The following is a 19,660-nucleotide window of genomic DNA, read 5'->3' as shown; positions in this document are numbered from 1 at the left end:
GATTTTGTCTGATCTACTGGAAGGTGGTTCTGCTCGGCGGTGGTACCATCTTCGCCGCATTTATTGATCTGAAGTCTGCTTTCGATCTTGTGCCGAGGGTTAAACTGTGGTGCGTCCTGAGGGACTTGGGTCTACCAAGGGAACTTCTTGATCTGATAGTTAAAATGCATGAGGATAACTATGCTAGGGTGAGATGGGGAGGCCAGGGACAAGTATCCGAATCTTTTCCCGTGACTCGTGGTGTTCGTCAGGGCTGTGTCCTGGCCCCAACACTCTTCCTGCTATTCATCGATCAAGTGGTCAAATTTTTTGCAGACACCCCCACTGACGCCCCATTGTTGGCAGGGTCGAAGTTTCCAATGCTTATCTTTGCCGACGACACTCTGCTCCGCTCAAAAACACGCAGCGGTCTCCAGCGGGCGCTGGACCGCTTTGAGGAGTTCTGTGCCATCAATGACCTTAAGGTAAACGTTGGTAAAACTAAGTTTATGGTTCTTAACAGGAGGCATCTTGTCCGGAGGTCCGTAAGTTTGAGTGGAGTCAACTTGGAACAAGTTGAAACCATGACGTAACTGGGGGTCACCTTGGACCGTCGCTTGGGTTGGAAAGATCAGGTTGGCGCCCAACAGCTTAAGTTTGCCCGACTCACTGGTTGTCTTCTGAGTGAGCAAAGGAGATCAATTACTAAACGGGTTTCCCCAGCGCTAAAAATCTATGACACCAAGATCAACACCGCAATTTTATATGGTGCTGATCTTTGGGGTTATACTGATCTCTCCAGTCTATTCAGAACCCAGTGTAAGTTCCTAAGGGGCTTGATTGGGTTACCCAAATCATCACCCTCTATACCCCTATGTTTGGACATGGGATGCAACCCTATCAATGAGATGGCTAGATTTAGACTGGTGGCCTTTTGGAGGCGCTTATGGACATCCCCTGACCTTACCCTTTTTGCTAGGGAACTGGCCGAAGTTAGGTCAATTGGGGGATCTGGGAGAATTCCCTGGCTAAAAAGCGTAAAAACCATCTTGATTGAAATGGGTCTAGAACATCTGTGGATTTCCCCAAGCACCAACGCTTTTCCATCCAAACAGGATTTCAAGGCATTGTACTGGGCCTTGGTCCGTTTATCATTAATAATGGCCTCCAGCTCTGTTGGTCTCACGGGAAGGTTCCTGACTATTAAGTTGGATCCCTCCCGTGAGACTTACTGGGACATCATTGCTAAACAGCTGGACAAGAAGCTTTACCATCAGTTTCGGGTAGGATCATTGCCTTTGAACTCCTTCACAAAAAAATGGGCCAACGGAATAACTGAATTCTGTAGTTGTTGTACAAGTTATAAAGAAACTGAGGGTCATTTTCTGTTCGCCTGCCCGATCTATTCTGCGCCCCGTACAAAATGGCTAAAACCCTTGTTCCAGCACCTCCCTTTCAGAAGGTCCTCGGAGGCTATTCAGGTTTTAAAAACCAATACCTCAGAGATGATTGTGGTGAGTGTAGCCAAATTCCTAGGGTGGGCCTGGGCCATTAGGGCAAGAAGCAGACAACTTATTAGGGCCTCTTAATTCTCTTATAAAGGCTTACCCACACCACCCCTAACTAAATTCTGAAATATTGTATATAGTATGAGGTATGTTTTCTGTATCTTTTGTCTGTCTTACAAATTTTAATACGTTATGGTGAGGTTTGTCTTGTATTTCTGTATGTTTAATAACTTTTTAAAATAATGGTGTTGCTGTTTTTAAAGGAATAATGTAATTATAATGAAATGTGTTAAAATTTTGTCTTTTATGATTTTGATATCGAAATAAAGACTTTAAACCTGAAGATCCTGAACAGCTCTCTAGAGGAGTTCCCTGCTTCTGCTAGCTGTGATGTTAAACAGTTCTTTTTAGCTAGCCTGAAGTTTTTATAATAGGAAGTTAAAGCTTCTGAGTGGTTTTTCCGGCTTTCTTCAGTGTGGGTCTTTCTCCATACTTTTTCCAATTTCCTGCAACCCTGCTTTTCTAATCTCAGCTGTTCCGTGTACCATACCTCCTGCTTTGATGTGGGGTATTGTTTCATGAGTTTCAGCGGTGCTAGGAAATCAACAGCTTCTTTAAGGGCTGTATTATATTTGGAAAGAGCTGATTCCGCATTGTCTGTTGCTGTAATAAGCGGTTCTTTCCATACTTTCTGGATCTCTTCTAGAGTGACCCTATGCCATTGTCTGCGCCATATGGGGGGGCAGATATATATTTAACAGGTTTTGCTAAGCCAGGGAGAGTGAATTCAACCAGGCAGTGGTCTGACCAGTTAACTCGAGTCGGAGGGCGGCTACATATCGTGGGGCCATTAGAAAAAATTAGATCTAAGGTGTGGCCTCTTATATGAGTAGATCCATTATTTTGTAACTGAAATCCTAGCAGGGAGAGGTCAGAGAGCAGGGACAGAGTTTCAGGGTGGTCGGGGATGTCAACATGAAAATTAAAATCACCTAACAGGAGAAAGTTTTCTTTAGCTTTAAGATGGTGTGCTAGTAGTTCTGTTAGAGATAGGGTAAATCCATTACTTGGCCCAGGCGGACGATAAATCAGAGCTTTATGATATGAGCTTTCAAGTGAAGGGAAAAGCCTGGCAGCCAATTTTTTAGAGAATTGCATGCTGCTCCAGCCTCCAAAATCATTAAAAAAATTACAATCAATCGTGGGATTCCAAACTTTTGGTAGAACGTACATTTTAGATTACGCAGAAAGAGTAACACCTTTCTATGATTTAATAAAACCTGATTTTTCAGTTAGACAATGGACACAGGAACACACAGATACACTTTGTTCCTTATAAGCTGACATAATATCTTCCAAAAACTTAAAGACATGCATAAATGTAAGCAACCTGGTGGTCCGTATAATTGCGGGTCAATCTGGGTACACCTATCTGACATATAATGAACGTGAAACAGTACCAATTGCATACAAATCACATTTGTACACAAATGCTGAGATGCACTTCGCATCCACAGAAAAGATTCTGACAGCAGTACAGACTGCTGTAGTGAGAGAAATAGCACTGGCTCAGGGAAAACGAAAATAGTAGTGACTCCGGTTCCAGCCTTAGAGGCTGCGACAAAGGCAAGCATACCTAATGCTAAGGCCTTACATCCGAGATGGATACAATGCGCAAATTCTCTCACTGCAACAGATATAGAAAACAGGGACCCAAATTTAAAGACACAAGCATTTCTGCAATATGAACAAGAATATCCTCTACCAAATGAAATAATGCCTCTAGATCAGTATGAATACATAATTTACACTGACGTATGTGCTCAACCAGCCGTTGGAAGACAGCAACAATATAGCGCTGCATGTGCAATCATTAAAGGTCGCATGCGGGATGGAAAGTTCCAGCCAAGTTGCACAAAAATGCAATCTCTAGGAGACTGCACGGCACAGTTGGCAGAGTTAAAAGCCTTGATAACGGCACTGGTAAATACAGATCGAGAATTCACCCCTCTGATTGTGTGCGATTCTTTTTACTGTGTAGTCATATAATGAATACTTGCAACACTGGGTTCAAAACGGATTCAAATACGGAAAAGGTGGCACAATTAAGCATAAAATGCTATGGGAACAGGTAGTGAGGTTTAAATCCGAACTACCAAGAACTCAAGTGATACATACACTGAGTCAACAGCGTGATGACCTTCACATTGTAGGGAATTAATTGTCTGATGAAGCCGCAAAGGAGGCAGTATGCACGGCTTCCGTGGCTGCAATCACTCATTCTAAAACAAAAATAGATGGTGAGATTATGGTGGCTGTTATTTCTTCACGCAAATACAGTGGTGCAGTACCAAAAAGGTTTCCACTCATATACTGCTACAAGTTAGATGCCAATAGCATTCCATTTGCTCAGGTTCCTGGAGTGGGGGATAGAGTAATTCCAAATATGGATCGTAGGTTAGGTTTAATTCTGGAAGCACATGAAGGGATAGGCTCTGCACATGCAGGAGTTACGGCGACTATTTCTTTATTGAAACAACGCTATTGGTGGCCTGGATTAACAAAGCAGACTAAAGACTATGTCTTAAAATGCGACATCTGCCAGCAGATGAAGGGTTCCACGGCAACACGTCCAGTACAGACACCATTGTTACTATCCGACAAACCACTAGCTTGTGTTTATTTGGAGCACTGCGGCCCCTTGAAAAGAGATGGGGCTAACAGATTTATCATGGTTGCAGTGGATTCCTGCTCAAGATTCCTATGGGTGTGGCCCCAGCGCTTGGCTGACGCTCAAACTGTTATAAAAGATTTGCGAGTCTTTATATGGACATATGTAATTGCCACATTACATTCTGACCAGGGCCCTGCGTTTAGTTCTCGGGCTTACAAGGAGGCCATGCCAGGATTGGGTGTACCATTGCGGTACTCCTCTCCATACCATCAAAAAGGAAATTCAGTCATGGAGAGGAAAAACTGAGACTTAGAGCAGTCTATAACAGCTAGAGTATTAGGAACGGGTGAGAGCTGGGTAAAACATCTTCATGGAGTACAGTGGGCTCTGAACAATATTCCAAGAAGTTCTCTAAGGGGTGTCACTCCATATGAGGTTCTATTTGGGACAAGAATATCGGTACCTGTTCTTGATTGTGACGGTTCAGTGGTGGATGAAAAGCCTTTAGACATCCATGATCGTTTGGCTGTTTTACAGGATCTAAATGAATCATGGACACAACTAAGTAATGTCCACTTGAAGTAGACCACCACTGGGAAAGTCAAATCAGTCACTGCAAGACCTGTCTGGTCAGGGAGAAAATAGCAGACAAGAAGGAGTTTGGGACATCCTACAGACAGCCTGTACCGCTCCTATCAGTGAAAGGTACAAGAGCTGTACTTCTACTGCCTCTTGCTGGAAAAAAGGAGAAAATATTTTTCTCCATCGACCTAATCAAACCACACTATGTGGCCGATACTGAGTAGCAGGCCACATGGACTCCAAAGTAGCAGACACCCTCCTTTTGTTACAATTCAATAAGTTCAAATGGAAAGACTCATCACATTTGAAGAGTCCCCTGTATGCAATGAAGGACTATGCAATAATGCAATGGAACTAGTTCCCCATAAACCTGAAATTCGAATTCAGAATCAAAATGAAACACAAATTGCTATTAAACCAAATACAGATGTCTACATCAACATGCCTCATCAAGAGCAAACTACGATTTCTACAAATCCTGATGCAATACCAACAATTGATCGAACTGCTTCTGCCTACTTCATAAACTTTGATACGTTTTCTTTGGATCCAAGTGAAACTGAAACGATGCCAGCCCAACAATCATGTAAGCAGCAAGCTAAAGACTTTCTGAATTTTCTTAAAAAGACTTACCTGGTATCACCTTGGGTAGAAGTATGGGTAATAACGGGGACACCTTTCTTTCTTTTCTGGGTAGGCTTAGTAATAGTTTTAGCATACTTGTTAATGGCAAATATCTTCGACAAAGCTCTACAGCCCAAAAGGTGAATTAAATTTTGAAACCACATCAATCATTTCATTGAGGACAACGAGTCTTGTCATCAATGAACATTACAGCAGTTCCTGGGACAAGGTTGATTTCGATATATTTGGGCCGATGAAAATGTTAAAAATTCCACTTTTATATAAAATATTGTTAAGTGATATCATTACCTCAAGAAATTTTCTGATGATTGGGACTTTGAAACTGTAAAAAGCATGTCTGATTTAGAAAAATCTCCTGCATTTTTTAATAGTGAAACATTGGAAAGCACATCAGATTACGAAACAATGTATTGTTTTCAACATTATGGTCATCACTTTTTGCATAAATCTGCTAATCCTAGAAATGTGTTCACATACCACCAGTGGGAACATTGTCCAACACCGCCAAAAGGCAGTTCAATAACATTTACACAAAAGTTACTATATTTTTCAGGGTTTAATATGTCTAACCCAGATTCCCTCATTTCTCCTCACTCATTCCCAAATCTGCTCCATTTAGAGCTTAAGAAGTAGCGGCGATTGTGGGCACCCATGCCTGGTTCCTCTTTGGATTGGGAAGCTGGTGGTTCAAACACAGTTTACCCTCACTGTCGCTGTAGTGAAGTTACAGCTGCAATTAACCCATGTGCTGCATTTTAGACCAAAGCCATATTTGATCAGAACTTCATTAAAGTAGGACCACTGTCGCTGCTTAAATGCCTTCTCAGCATCCATTGTTAGAAGTAATCCCCCTATTTTGGTATGACCAAGTTAGAGACCTCAAGCATTGTAGACTGTTGTTGTAGACTGTAGACAAAATTGGGGCATGCTCTTGGCAGAAAAATATGAAGACTGTAGGGTGCGTTTGGCTTTATTCATATTAAGCATTATAAGTTGCACCCTCATCGCAAGTTAACTTGAACCACACCTTCACTGAGCCAGTCCTTTAAAAAAAGAATTCACATTTTGTCATTTGGTTCTTCTCTTTTTTCCTTTCTACCTTTATTCAGTTTTGCTGAAATACTTATACAGGACCCAGAGACTTTAGAGCATCTCAGAGTGTAGCTAAGCTGACTTTGCCATTTTCATTGAGTGTTGTGGTGCTCTAGTATTGCATTCTGAATTTCTTTTCTGCGCTCCTGTGCATATAGAGGTCAGTAGCATTTTTTTCAAGTGTTTTGGGGTGGTGGGCACTGTTAAAGTGAAATGCAGATAGGTTTCATAGCTTGGTTAGAAAGTGTGAGTGAACCTATCCCTAATTCAATGTTTTTAGCGCTATAGGTGAATATAGAAGAAAGTGTTCAAGTGTCCCATATGTTGCAGATAAAATAAGTATAATCCTTTAAGTTAGAGTGCTGTGCTTTCCCGATGTCATACAGTCCAAGGGAGTTCAGCTACTACCTCCTTGCTCCTAGAAATTCCTCCTGTCCTGGAGGCTACTCAGCCAAGGACACTGTCGATCATCAGACTTAGATCACCTCCTTGTGAGGGGTGTGTAGAATCTGTGTGACGGCGCAGGCCTTGAATAACTCCTGCCCCTCATTTGGCCAATAGACATTGGCATGGGTGAGGCCAAATTGCCCAATCTGAGTTGATGCACGTAGGCGTTTATGTTGGAGGATTCAGCTCAAGTGAGGACACCCTACTTTGAATGTTCTGGAGGCATGATCTACACTCTAGGTCTTCCATGTGGTTATGAAGGTCCATGTTTTAGTCCTTGATTGTCACTATCTCTTGTCTAAGAGCCTCCACCCCCTCCTCTCTTGCATTCCATATGTTGTCAAGTTTTAAGACTGTATCCCCAAGATCTGCTAACTCAAGCCGAAGGTCTTACATCTCCTTTGTAAGATCTGCCTTTAGGAAGGAGAAACCTTCTCTCATATTCTGGAACAGCACCTCTATGAAAGACAGGGTAAAGGGGGAGTCAGCCCTATCAGTGTTATTTATGCTTGAGGCCACTTCATCAGCTGTCTCTAGCCTATGATGGTGGTGGAGTCATGCTTTGCAGCCATAGACCTCAAGAACATATTCCAGGACAAGTGTTATTTCCTGCTTTTCACCGCCCAGACACAACTACCTCTGAAGTACCCACGGTGATCTATTGGGTCCAGCAGTCAATGACCAGGTTCAACCCTTCACAATGCCACTAGTTTGGAAGCAACACAACAGGAGGAGGGAGTTGGTGTAGGCCCCGTCAATATCTGGAAGCCCTCTTGTCTCCCAGCGCCGCCAGCACCAGTCCCCGACCTACTTGTTCTGGTAGGATTATCCGGCCATTCTGTTGGAGTCCCCCAGCAGGGGTGATGAGGGCCAGATGAAGTTTCATCTATAAGGCAGCAAGAAGATTTTGCAGAGCAAACAAAAGTGACAAACAGCAAAGGCAAAACCCTGACCAAAGTTGAGATAGTAAATCTACCCCCATGGCGAAGCGATCCTGATAGCAACAAAATTCATCTTTGTCCAACTCAAAGCTTGTGACACCAAAACTGAAGGCTTCACCATGAGCTTCACTATAATGTATCTTATTTTGAAGATAGCCGGTAGCTTCCGCTCCCTGTCATACCCCACTGGATGTATTTGAGTTCCTAAAAATCTTACAAGTCACAAGGTAAAAACTTTGACTTAGGCTTGTCTTATCCAATCTTTACTCCATCACTATCTGCCTCAAATCACCCATAGGTCCCGGTCAAGGGTTAACTGTTTTCTGTTGCCACTCTGTGATTTCTTGGCAGGTTTTAATTTGAAATTTTAAAAGTTCATATGTCCAATATCCTTCATCTGATATTAATCATACGGATAGCTTGTTGCTCATGAAATATGTCTTGCTTTTTCTAAATTGTTTGGGAAGTTTATTGTGCTGTGTCCTTGAGTTAAAAAAAAGTTTGGTACTGCTTGAACTTAATCCATTTTGCTGGGCTAAATTTCCTGCTGCAAGAGCAACAAAAACCAGTGCTCAGTGTACATTCTCTTAGAACGGTGTTGTAAACAAACCAGATTGTGTTTATTTAATTGGGAGAGGTACCTCCCAATTAAATATGCCAGTTTCTGACAATGCTGTTCAACTAGTTATCCAAGGTTGTAGGACTAGGTAGGACAGCTCTAACTTGGCTCACCTCCTTCCCGAATAACCATTGCTTCAGTTGTAAATAAATGCATAAGTACAGTTTCTCATATTGTTTCATATGAGTCCAAAACCAGTGCTGACAAAGGCCAGGATGAGGAACACCAAAGCTGCCTATTTTTAATTCCACTTCATGAAGAAAAAGTATTTCTTGGACTCATTTTGACTTTCTGTCTATTTGTCTCACTCTTGCACTTTTTTATCTCTCTTTCTTACTTTGTCACTGTTTTCCTGTCTTTTTCTACCTCCTTCTTTCCATTTTCTCTCATTTTCAGTGGATCAAAGTCAGTTGACAGAAAATAATCACCTCCAATATCTATTGACATAAACATTCCATTTCATAAAGACTACTATGTGGAAGAGATGTGGCGCAGCAGCCAGGGTGACTGATGCTGGACGCTGGGGATCTGAGTTCGATCCCCGGCACTGTGGGCAGGAGTCTCCCCAGCACCATGTGACTCTGGGCAATAGCTTGCTTAATCTTCCCGACGGCCCCCAGTGCCGGGAAATCTACAGGTAGCTGTGTGCTTTACAAATAAAGGATTATTATTATTTAATGTTATTCCTCAGAGAAGGGCTCTTGTGCAGATCTTTATTAACAACTGCATGACTGGTTATGCCATAGAAAACTGGTCAGAAAAACATGTTTTCACATGGTCTTTACTGACTGCAGACAGTGGAATGTGGACAGTCAAAACTGCTGATTAAAATTTTAAAGGCCCAGGCAAACACAGGTGACTACTGACAAGGAGAATGAAGAGTAATCTGGAAACCTCTCACGGCGTGAACGTCAAAAAAGATGGGTAGACGACTGGGTATTTGTCTGAAATTAAATTACACGGTGGCAGTAGCTACTGTGTAGTTATGAGCGAGTCAGAGCATCGATAGGAAGAGTATTTTTTTGTTTTGCTAATAACTTTGGCGCCATTTGCCAAATCTTCACAAAACTTTCCAGAAAAATGGTCATCCACCTCAGCCCCTTCCTCGAATGTTTCAGGGTGAACCATCAAGCGGGCAGACAAAAAGAAGGGGTCCAAATACAATTTTTTTCCCATGCAATTTCCTGAGTAAAATTAGATACAGAATATTCGGTTGACAAGAATTACACCAAATGTTGGCAGAGAGGCTTGATATTTATCCGGAAAGTGTGCTTTTTTGTGAACGGTGTAAATATTTTGAGCCATTTCAGAGAAATTAAGCTTTAAAAAATAGCAGTATCTGTTGCCGCCGGGCTCCTGCGGTACTCATGTGGGGCTCCAATGGTAAAAAAAATCATAAATTCTGAATGACTGTTGCCGTGAGGAACTTGAGGGACTGAGCACTATGACTGACTGGCCGCAACATGAAGAAAAATGTTGGGGCCTTCATTACAGGACTCGGGTTCGCTGCATACATTTCATAATAAAACAATAATTTACATATTACAAAACATAGAAGTTCATTAAAAACAATAAGGTGACAGTGGAGTTATACTTAAGTAAGGTAGTAAGATTTTAACTTACATTAAAAAAACTATGATGCACTGCTTATAAACGCACTTATCCTTACTGTAGGCCATAACAAATATACCAGAAAATCAATTATGTAAATATGATCTCATATTTATTTTATATTTCTAATACATAATTATACACATGATAAATAAACACATGCTAAAACCCAAACATATCACGCTCCAAGACAGTTTTTTAACACAATTTTAAAGATTTTAATTATTGATATATAACATTTTTGTAAAATAAGTATAAAAAATATTACGGGAACATCTTTTAGGGGCAATGTGCAACAATTGGTGATATGTTTAAGCTTTAGCATGTGTTTATTTATTATGTATATAATTATATGAAATAAGTATCAGATAATATTTCCATACTTCATCTTTTAGTATATAAGTTGTGGTGTACAGTAAGGACATTATTTAATAGGAAGTACAACCTTAATATGGTTTATCTGTCACAAAGTGCAAAACTTAGGAGGTGTTGCGTCTGAGAAAAAACTGTCCCCTTTCTCAGTGAAGGGTTACTCCTTGTTGGTTATTAATATATGAACACACGCATTGCATCACTGTTGACATATGAAATCTACGGCGGAGCAAGTTATACTTAAGGCAGTTATAACTATCGAATTTCAGTGGTGTTTTGTTTTTAAACATTAGTATTTTCATTATTATAAGACCTGTGTATAATTCCATTTGAACCTTTTTTTTTCAGTGAATTCCTTCGTTTTTTTTAATGGAAGGTAACTTTTCAACCATAGTGTTTTTTCAGGGAATTATAGATATGTGCGCTTTAGGTCAACGTCTACATTTACCTAACCCATAATATTGAGTTAGGTCCCAAGGGCAGCAGAACTCCTCCCAAATAATGCACATACCAAACCTAGGGCCCGATGTAGGTAATTAGTATTTACCGATTCGTAAATACCGAATTTTACCGATTCGGTATCTGCAAATCGGTAAATGCTATGTAGGTATTTTTACCGATTTATTTAACAAATCTGTAACATTCGGTAAGGCCAATAGGATCCAATGGCAATTACCGAATCGGTAAATACCGATTCGGTAAAATTACCGAATTGACAAGGGGGACAGGGTGTCACTTTGACATCCTGTTGCACCCTTGATTCAGGCTTGTGTGCCATGTGGCACACATACATGCCCTAAGGGTGTACATGTACAGATGTGCATGTACACAGGAATTCGTTATTTACCATCAAATAGTATTTGATGGTAAATAACTAATTCTGAAGGGCCTGTGGCACTGTTTTCAGTGCCACCTACATCACAAATTAGCGATTCGGTAAATTTACCGATTCGGTAATTTACAGAATCGGTAAATTTACCGAATCGGTAAATTTAAGGCCCCCTACATCTGAAACTCCAAATACCGGTCGGTAACGGCCGATATCGCCGTTACCGACCGGTATTTGGCCTCCTACATCTGTCCCCTAATTATTACCGTTTCACCAAGTCAGTGTCAACTGTCTGTAACGTGAAATAGTAATCCATCTGTTTCTTCACAGTTTCTACATTAAAAACTGTGGCCATAATTTACGTGTGATGTTATTACATTTTATTTTCGTTACTTTTACTACTTATTTTATTTTTGTCACCTTTCCACATTGCTGATTTTGTTCTTGAAAACATGAAGATGAAGTGATCGTGGCATCCCCCATGAGAAGTTTGGACTTCACAACAATACTATTTGGAGCAGAGGCTGGCCGCGTTTATATATACAATGGCAACAATACCTCCTCTGGTCACGTGACGGACCACTGTAAATCTTGGCTTTCTCCCTGCCCAGAAGAAATGGTAAGAGACTTGATGTCTATTTCAACTGTGCTATTCTTCAGTCCGAAAGTGTACGGTTCTAAAATTATTTTTGAGCGTGGCCCAACTAGATAATGTTGTAGTTGTCACCATATAATAAGAATGAAGATAATAAATAGGGAGCTGAAAGGTTAAGAAATAGCAGGGTGTTAGGGATCTATGACCCAGCGCCTTCACCTCCTAACCAGTACCACTGGTTGCGTTTTAATTTAAGTCCATCAAACTGGGGTAAGTAATCAACCTTTATTGTATCTTATTTTTCTCTCATTTCTCGCTGTTACAATTTCGGATGTCTCAAAATAGTTTAAATCTATGGTATACTTCAACAAATGCATCTTTATTGATTTAAGAGCTCCAAATATACCGCCAGCCAACATGTGTGTCGAAAGACAAGCACTCTTCCTCAGTGCTTTATTCCTTCTGTCGCCCCTGTAAATGTAGTGTACAACACAGTAGCGGTCGGTGGTGGGAGTAGCTGCCGGGCGGTGACATGGGAGGGGCAGGGTGGGGGGTAGTAATCTATGGATTACGGAGGATTACAGGTAAGTAAACTTATAAATAAATAAAATGAATTTCGTTGTGCGCACTGCATCCCCAAATGCGATGCAGTGCACGCAACAAAATTTGTTTTATTTATTTATATGTTTACCTACCTGTAATCCTCTGTAATCCATAGATTACTACCCCCACCCTGCCCCTCCCTCTCCCCACGTCACCGCCCGGCAGCTACACCCACCACCGACTGCTACTGGTACAACATGCTGCACGTTCTCTACGTCCTCTGGGCAGGCTCTAATCAAAAGAGCAGAGCTGTATGTCATGCACCTTCTTGGTCCGAACTGCGGAGATGAGACTGTAGCAGATGCTGAACCTCCTATCCATCTCAGAGCTGCACTAGTTCGAAGAACCTTATACAAAATTTAAGAATTGTGATTTCCTAATTCCGATTCTTACCAAAAACGCAATTTGCAAAACCGCAATTCCTAATGTAGGCAAACGTACAAGTTTTCAATAGCGATTCCTAATGGGATTGAAATTGACCTACCTCATGAATATTGATGAGGTAGATCGTAATTTTCAATCCATCAGGAATCGATGGCATCACAGGGATGATGGCCTGTTGAGGTTAGCAGACCACCTTGTCTGTGATTGCTTTTTATTAAAGCATTTTTTTTTACATGCATCCCAAAACGGAATGTATTTAACCTCTTCAGTGCTACGCGAATTTCGCTGCAGTGCTGAAGGGTCATAAATCACATTGACTCATGACGGAAATGTTCCGTCATCAGCACCGGAGCACCGACGCTGATGACGGAACCGTTCCGTCATGAGCATGGAAGGGGTTAAAAAAAGAAAAATTTACAATATTTAGTTACATTTTTTGAGAGTAGGCAGTGGTCCATGGGACCACTGCCTGTTTTTAAAATATTTGTTTTCCATTTTCAAAGGGGGATGGGTCCCTTGAGGGCCCCTTCCCATTTGCGAAAGGGTTACCACCTCCTTCATGTAGTTGGTAAAATATGAATGTTTTGCAACTATAATTCGGTCGCAAAACATTCATTCATCCCATTCAGATTAGGCATTTGAAAGGGATGCTCTAAACACGCACCCTCTAAATACCAAATCGCAAACCCAAATTGCGGTTCGGTGACGTGTTACCGAATCGCAATTTGTTATTTTTACATATAGAAAACCATTTTTGCAGTTCAAAACGGTCCGATCGGCCATTTCTGACCTCAAAAATGCTTTGTATATGTGGTCACATACTCATTAGATCAAGCATGGCCCCTTGGGGGGAAGCAGGGGTTGGGATCAAATTTAAAAAAAGAGAGTCTTGGGGTACTTGATCTGCTCAGAGGCTGTACCACACATCATTTCAGGATATGTCACTTATGAGACCTTCTGTGCTTGCGCGGTAGATGTGCACTGGACCAGAACCTCTGGTTTTGGGACGACGCAATACACTGGAAATAACAAGAGGAGGCAGTTACTATCAGTGTACCAACAGGCCTTGATATACCATGACTATACCTTGACATTAGTACCATACACTTATAGGTTTCATCAGCAACACAGAATGAGAGCAGAATAACCAAGATCACAGATTGGAGTTACTGGCCCTCCCAGGAATCAACTTGAAATGTAGATTGGAGTGACTGGCACTCCCAAGGATAAACTCGGAACACAGATTGGAGTTACCGGCACTCCCAAGGCTTAACTTGAAACACAGATTGGAGTTACTGCTGCTCCCAAGGTTTAAATCGGAAAACAGATTAGAAGTCTGGCACTCCCAAGGCTTAACTTGCGATGCAGATTCTAATTACTAACACTCACAACGTTTAATTCAGAACACAGATTGGAGTGACTGCCACTCCCAAAGATTAAATTTGGAACACAGATCTCGGTACAAGGTTCATACATACATCATACGCTCTGAAGTGCTTTCTCTCTGCACCACTGTTCATCAGGGAAACATGGAGTTAAAGTGTAGTGTGTTTTATCTAGGTACCTGAATCGATATTCCTATTCTTTGCCCTTGTCCGGTTATACATCAATAATATCCCTACAACGGCATAGAAACCCTTTTCATAATTCAGTCATAGCGCATGCTGTCACATTAAGCAAGCCTATTCCTCCAGCCCCCTAGAAAGCACACCGAGTTCTTAAACAAATCCAAGCCTTCAGCAACCTGGGAAATCCCCGCTGCTTTGTTTTGATTTTGTCCGAGAACTCCTGTAAAGCACTGTAAGAACGACCAGTTCTTAGTGACATCTTTATTGACGTCTTATGTCCAGCCTTACGTCATAAATATACCAACGTTGCCTTAAGCAAACACACGGTGGTAATCCTGGAGCAGTGCAGCCATCTACTTCCGAAGAGCCCAGCTGATGCGAGAGCCCACGGACGCTGCACCTCCCTTTTGACGCGCTGAGAAAGACGCTGTCTTTTCTCTTGCCGAGAAATCCAGCCGCCGGCGTTTCCAGCCTACCCTTGCGGGTGACTGGGATACCGAGTCCTGAGAGAGAGATACCAGCCCTCCTGCCTTCTAATACCCAGGTACTGAACTGACTAAACCCTTACAGAGAATTCTTGAGTCAGATTCTTGGCAAAACAAACTTAACATAAACTGCTACTTACTTACTCCCTCCCATGTATTAGGCTTAGGTCAGGTACACCGGGGTAGGCGTAGTTAGAAGCACCAGTTGAGTACGATTAGTCAATGTATATATGTATGTATCTATTTTATCCATTTTAAAGTATCATATGGCTAAGAAACCATATCAATGCTTTTACAGTATTATTTTATAATCCTGCTTTTACTGTATGCACTTTACTTAACCATAAGTATTGCAAATGTAGCAATTCATTTCTCTTGTATGAGGAAAGAGACTGCTCAATAAATAACACCTTTTATTGAAAACACCCGTCTCTCTTTTTCTCTGCAATCTGGTGAAACTAAGTACGCACCTTTGACTGAGTGAAATAGCTGTCTTTTGTTTTCACACGACTCTAGAGATATACTCTTATTCAGGGAGAGCAAAGTTGTCATGTTTTATGGTTGTCAGAAACTAAATCCCTTCTTGTCTATCCAGGGAGGTTAAACTCCTCCTCGCTTATTCGAGAAAGTTTCTAGTGAACTCTGAGCTAACTGGCACAAAACTTAAGTCTAATATAGTCAGTAGAGACCTAGTTAACCTCAGTCCTACGTCTACACTACTGAAGATATTATTCCAATGCGCAGAGCCTATTGGGACTATAGAAACTACACTACATGGCGCCCAACGTTTGGTAAGGCGATAAATCTAACGCAAGACGTTAGAGTAACTCAGTCGTGCTTTTTCACACAGACCCTTTCGCCCGTAAATACTCCAAAGACGTCTGGAGTGAAGGTTAAAATCCGCCAGAACTTAGTAGAAAGAGATTTCTATGTATAGTTTTTGGTTTATTCAACGTTGAAGGATACAGTGTTCCAAGATATTGTGCACCTAATCTTTGTTTCCTTGAAAACTTAATCTGCAACAAAAACCTTCCTGTCAGTAAAATGTCAGACAATGAAGGAGATAGGGAGACAGCTAGAATAGCAGCTCAACTCCGAGCGGAAGACACAAGTCTCCTACAGATGACGGGGATAAATACTCATCCCGGTCAGCATAAGAAAAACTATAACTCTTAAACGAATAGAAAATGGACTAACATCGAGAGGTGGTACAGTCATATTCGTAATTGAGGCACATGAATATCGGCAGACAGAGGTATTCTATTCATGGATAAACTTTCCAGCAGCAAACGCTGTCACACATGAGTTCCACTATTACAAAATAGAGGAACCACCGGATGAGTACACCCCTTTCGAGGAGGTGGAAATCCCATTAAAATACCAAGAGCACCTGCTCTGGTTTAAAGGCGCCCTAAAACATAATAATCACATCTCCAGGCTCGGTCCACTAGGTAGACCAGGAGCAACGTGGCCGGTTCTAGCCAGCTACACACCACATCCTGACATTGAAAAAATGTCAATATCAGAACTTTTGGTACAGTTAAAACAACTGATTAAAATACATAGACAATTAGTCCAATATGTAATGCGGACTTCAACAGTCCAACCAGCTATTAACATTCCACAGCTGACCCCTCATCAGGTAAACACAAACAAAATTACACCACAGAACATACAGTCATGTCTGGGTAAAGTACCCATAAAACGGGAACAAATTCCATTCTGGTTAGCACAAAAAATCACTCAAATAGAGGCAGTATTTCCGGATACTACCCCTAATGAGAAACACAGAATTCTGACTATCTGTCTTCCAATGGGGATCGCACCACATGTGGAGGACTGTGACACCTGGGGCACAGTCTTTGCTTCCATTTACACAAAAACACATGGTGTTCCGTCCATGGCGGTAATACCGGATGTGCTAAGACAGATTCAAAATGAATACGGTCCAGAACCTGCTTTAAATCTGGGTATGAAATTACTGAAAGACTTCAAGCAGGTCTCAGCTTTATTATTATCTAACATAAAAGGAGAAGCAGCATCTGTGGCGATCCACCAGAAATTGAAAGAAACAGATATAGCAGAACAACCATTTGAACTTGCCAGAATCATAGAAGAATACTATGAAGAGCTAGGAAGAGATAGTTTGGGTGGGAAACCAGTAAAACCCCAACTAACTGAAAATCCTGAAAAGATATTTATTAAAAATAATCTCAACACTCCAAAAAAGAGCTGGGATGGAAATAAACAATCCACTCCCAAAGAAAAAAGATTCCAGTCCAGAGGAAAGTCTCCTCGGCGGAGAGGAAGATCTCCGGACCAAGGACACAAGTCTCCCCAGAGGGAGCCCTCTGAGAAAAGATACAACCTTAGAAATAGGGATAATTTATAAAAACCTGATAGATATCAAGATATTGATACACGTCCCTCTCGATCTTTTCAGACTTCCTCGCAGAAATCGGAAAGAAGAGGACGGTCAGAACACAGGGAAGAGCACGTCAAGTCCAAAGACAAAGAACCTGCTCATCAAAGTAAAAAACTACAATTTCCAAAAAAGAAGGTAGCCAGCATTAAAATAATCAAACATGCCGAGGATCCTGAGGACACAGCTGAAAAACGGAGAGTGGGCTCAGACAATGCTAGACAGCGCAGCAGAAGTGAGCATAGCTCACAAGATCCTGATGAATCATCTGGAGACAGTGGACACGAATGAATACATTCAGGTGGAAACTGCAGACACCAGAGTTAGCAAACCTCATAAAATATATGAAATAACATTACGAATAGAGGGAGATAAGACTAGGAAAATAAGGGGTCTATTTTGGGATAACCTCTCCAAAGACTATGACATCCTTTTAGCTGAAAAAGACTGGCCACCGGAGTTTGTCAGGGAGTGCCCTCATGGCGAAGAAAAGATTATGCCTGCCTTCTCAAATCACATTCCAATACATAAAAAATATACACTTGCAAGAAAGTGGGCAGTAGCCCAAGCTCCTGCATTATATAAAAACCATGTTGGATGGGATGAGGACTCTCCTCCTCACAAAATCCAGTTAAAATGTCAACCAACTGCACAGAGGCAGTACCCAATTAAGCAAGAAGCTAAAAACAGGTTAGGGAGATCTTAGATCAACTTGAATACCAGGGGGTGATTGAAACATGCACCTCTCAAATGAACAATCCTTTGTTTCCTGTCTCCAAGCCAGAGGATTCATATCGTCTAGTTTTGGACTACAGACACCTTAACTCATGTTGCAAAACTTTTGCAGTACAAAACTCACATAGTGCAGCACTAATGAATAACATCATGCGCAAAAAAATACAAAACAACATTAGACATCTCTAATGGATTCTTTTGTCAAAACATAGCACCTGAAAGCAGGTATTTGACCGCTTTCTCAATAATGGGCTCGCAGAAAAATTCTGTTGACTCCCACAGGGGTTCAAGAACAGCCCAGGATTATTCTCAGCAAGAGTAACAGAGTTACTACAAATGTATGATGATGAGGCATTATCTTATGTCGATGACATCTATCTAACAGATGATGACTTGGATACTCACTTGAAAAGAGTGAACACCATAATACTTGGGTTCGCAGCAGAGGGTTACAAATTCAACTTTAAAAAGTCACGAATTGCCCATCTAACTGTCCAGTTTTTAGGATATGAATTATCAAGTGAAGGCAAAAGCCTGGCAGACAATTTCTTAGAGAAATGTGCTGTAATCCAAGCACCAAGAACGCTGAAAAACTTACAATCAATTCTAGGTTTCCTGAATTTCGGAAGAACTTACATTCTAAATTATGCAGAGAGGGTTAAACCTCTCTATGAACTAATAAAACCAGATTTTAAAACAATCAATTGGACTCAAAAACACACAGAAATGTTGAGATCATTGCTAACAGACATGTTAGCTAAAACAAAACTGCAAACACGCGATAACACTCGCAACCTTGTAATCCGAGTCATCCCAGGAAGATGCGGATTCACATACCTGACCTCTAATGAGGGAGAAACGGTACCAATAGGATACAAATCACATTTGTACACAGAAGCTGAAAAAACATAGAGTATTAAGGAAAATATTGTTCATGCGGTTCAAACAGCTGTAACAAAAGAAAGAGACCAAGCTGACGGCAGACAGATTACTGTTAGAACAGCAGAATCAGCCTTTGAGGCATTAACAAGCCCATGTAATTTACCTACTGTGGCATTAAATCCAAAATGGATACAATGGTAGACAAAGTGAAATACTATTTTGACCCGGAAATGAAAAAAATAAACAATCTAGAATATGAAAGAGAATATCCTCTGCCAATCGACATTCTGCCCATACAACAGTACGCCTATGTAATATATACAGATGGACATGCACAACCCTCAGTTTGGGGAAAACAAGCCTATAACGCCACATGCGAGATTGTTAAATACGTGTGGCGCGGAGGTAAATTGAGACCTCTGGTAACAAAATCACACTCTGTAGAAAATAATTCAGATAAGCAAACTGAAATAATAGCATTAAAAATGGCGCTAGATAATGCCGATCGCGAATTCCCGACACTAATAGTGTGCGATTCATATTACTGCGTCAAATCATACAATAACGACTTGCAGAAATGGGTTCAAAACGGTTACAAAGATGACACAGGTGCAACAATAAAGCAAAAATCGCTTTGGGAACAAGTAGTTCTTTTACAGAAAGAACTACCAAAGACTCACGTGATAC

The 19,660-nt window shown here is 41.2% G+C and overlaps 1 protein-coding gene across 1 annotated transcript in view; it reads left to right on the top strand.

The window, feature by feature from the left end:
• The window catches only part of GPLD1 (glycosylphosphatidylinositol specific phospholipase D1), a 586,386-nt gene that overhangs the window by 528,093 nt on the left and 38,633 nt on the right, over positions 1-19,660 (top strand). The window contains exon 22 of the mRNA XM_078685714.1: positions 11,758-11,918. Within this exon, the coding sequence (XP_078541840.1) occupies positions 11,758-11,918 (161 nt within the window). The remainder of the gene's footprint in view (positions 1-11,757; positions 11,919-19,660) is intronic.

Source organism: Lissotriton helveticus, chromosome 4_1 (assembly GCF_964261635.1).
Source record: "Lissotriton helveticus chromosome 4_1, aLisHel1.1, whole genome shotgun sequence".
In the NCBI taxonomy this organism is placed as follows: domain Eukaryota; kingdom Metazoa; phylum Chordata; class Amphibia; order Caudata; family Salamandridae; genus Lissotriton; species Lissotriton helveticus.
The sequence above is the reverse complement of the archived record's forward strand: the minus strand, read 5'-3'. Positions and strand labels throughout refer to the sequence as shown.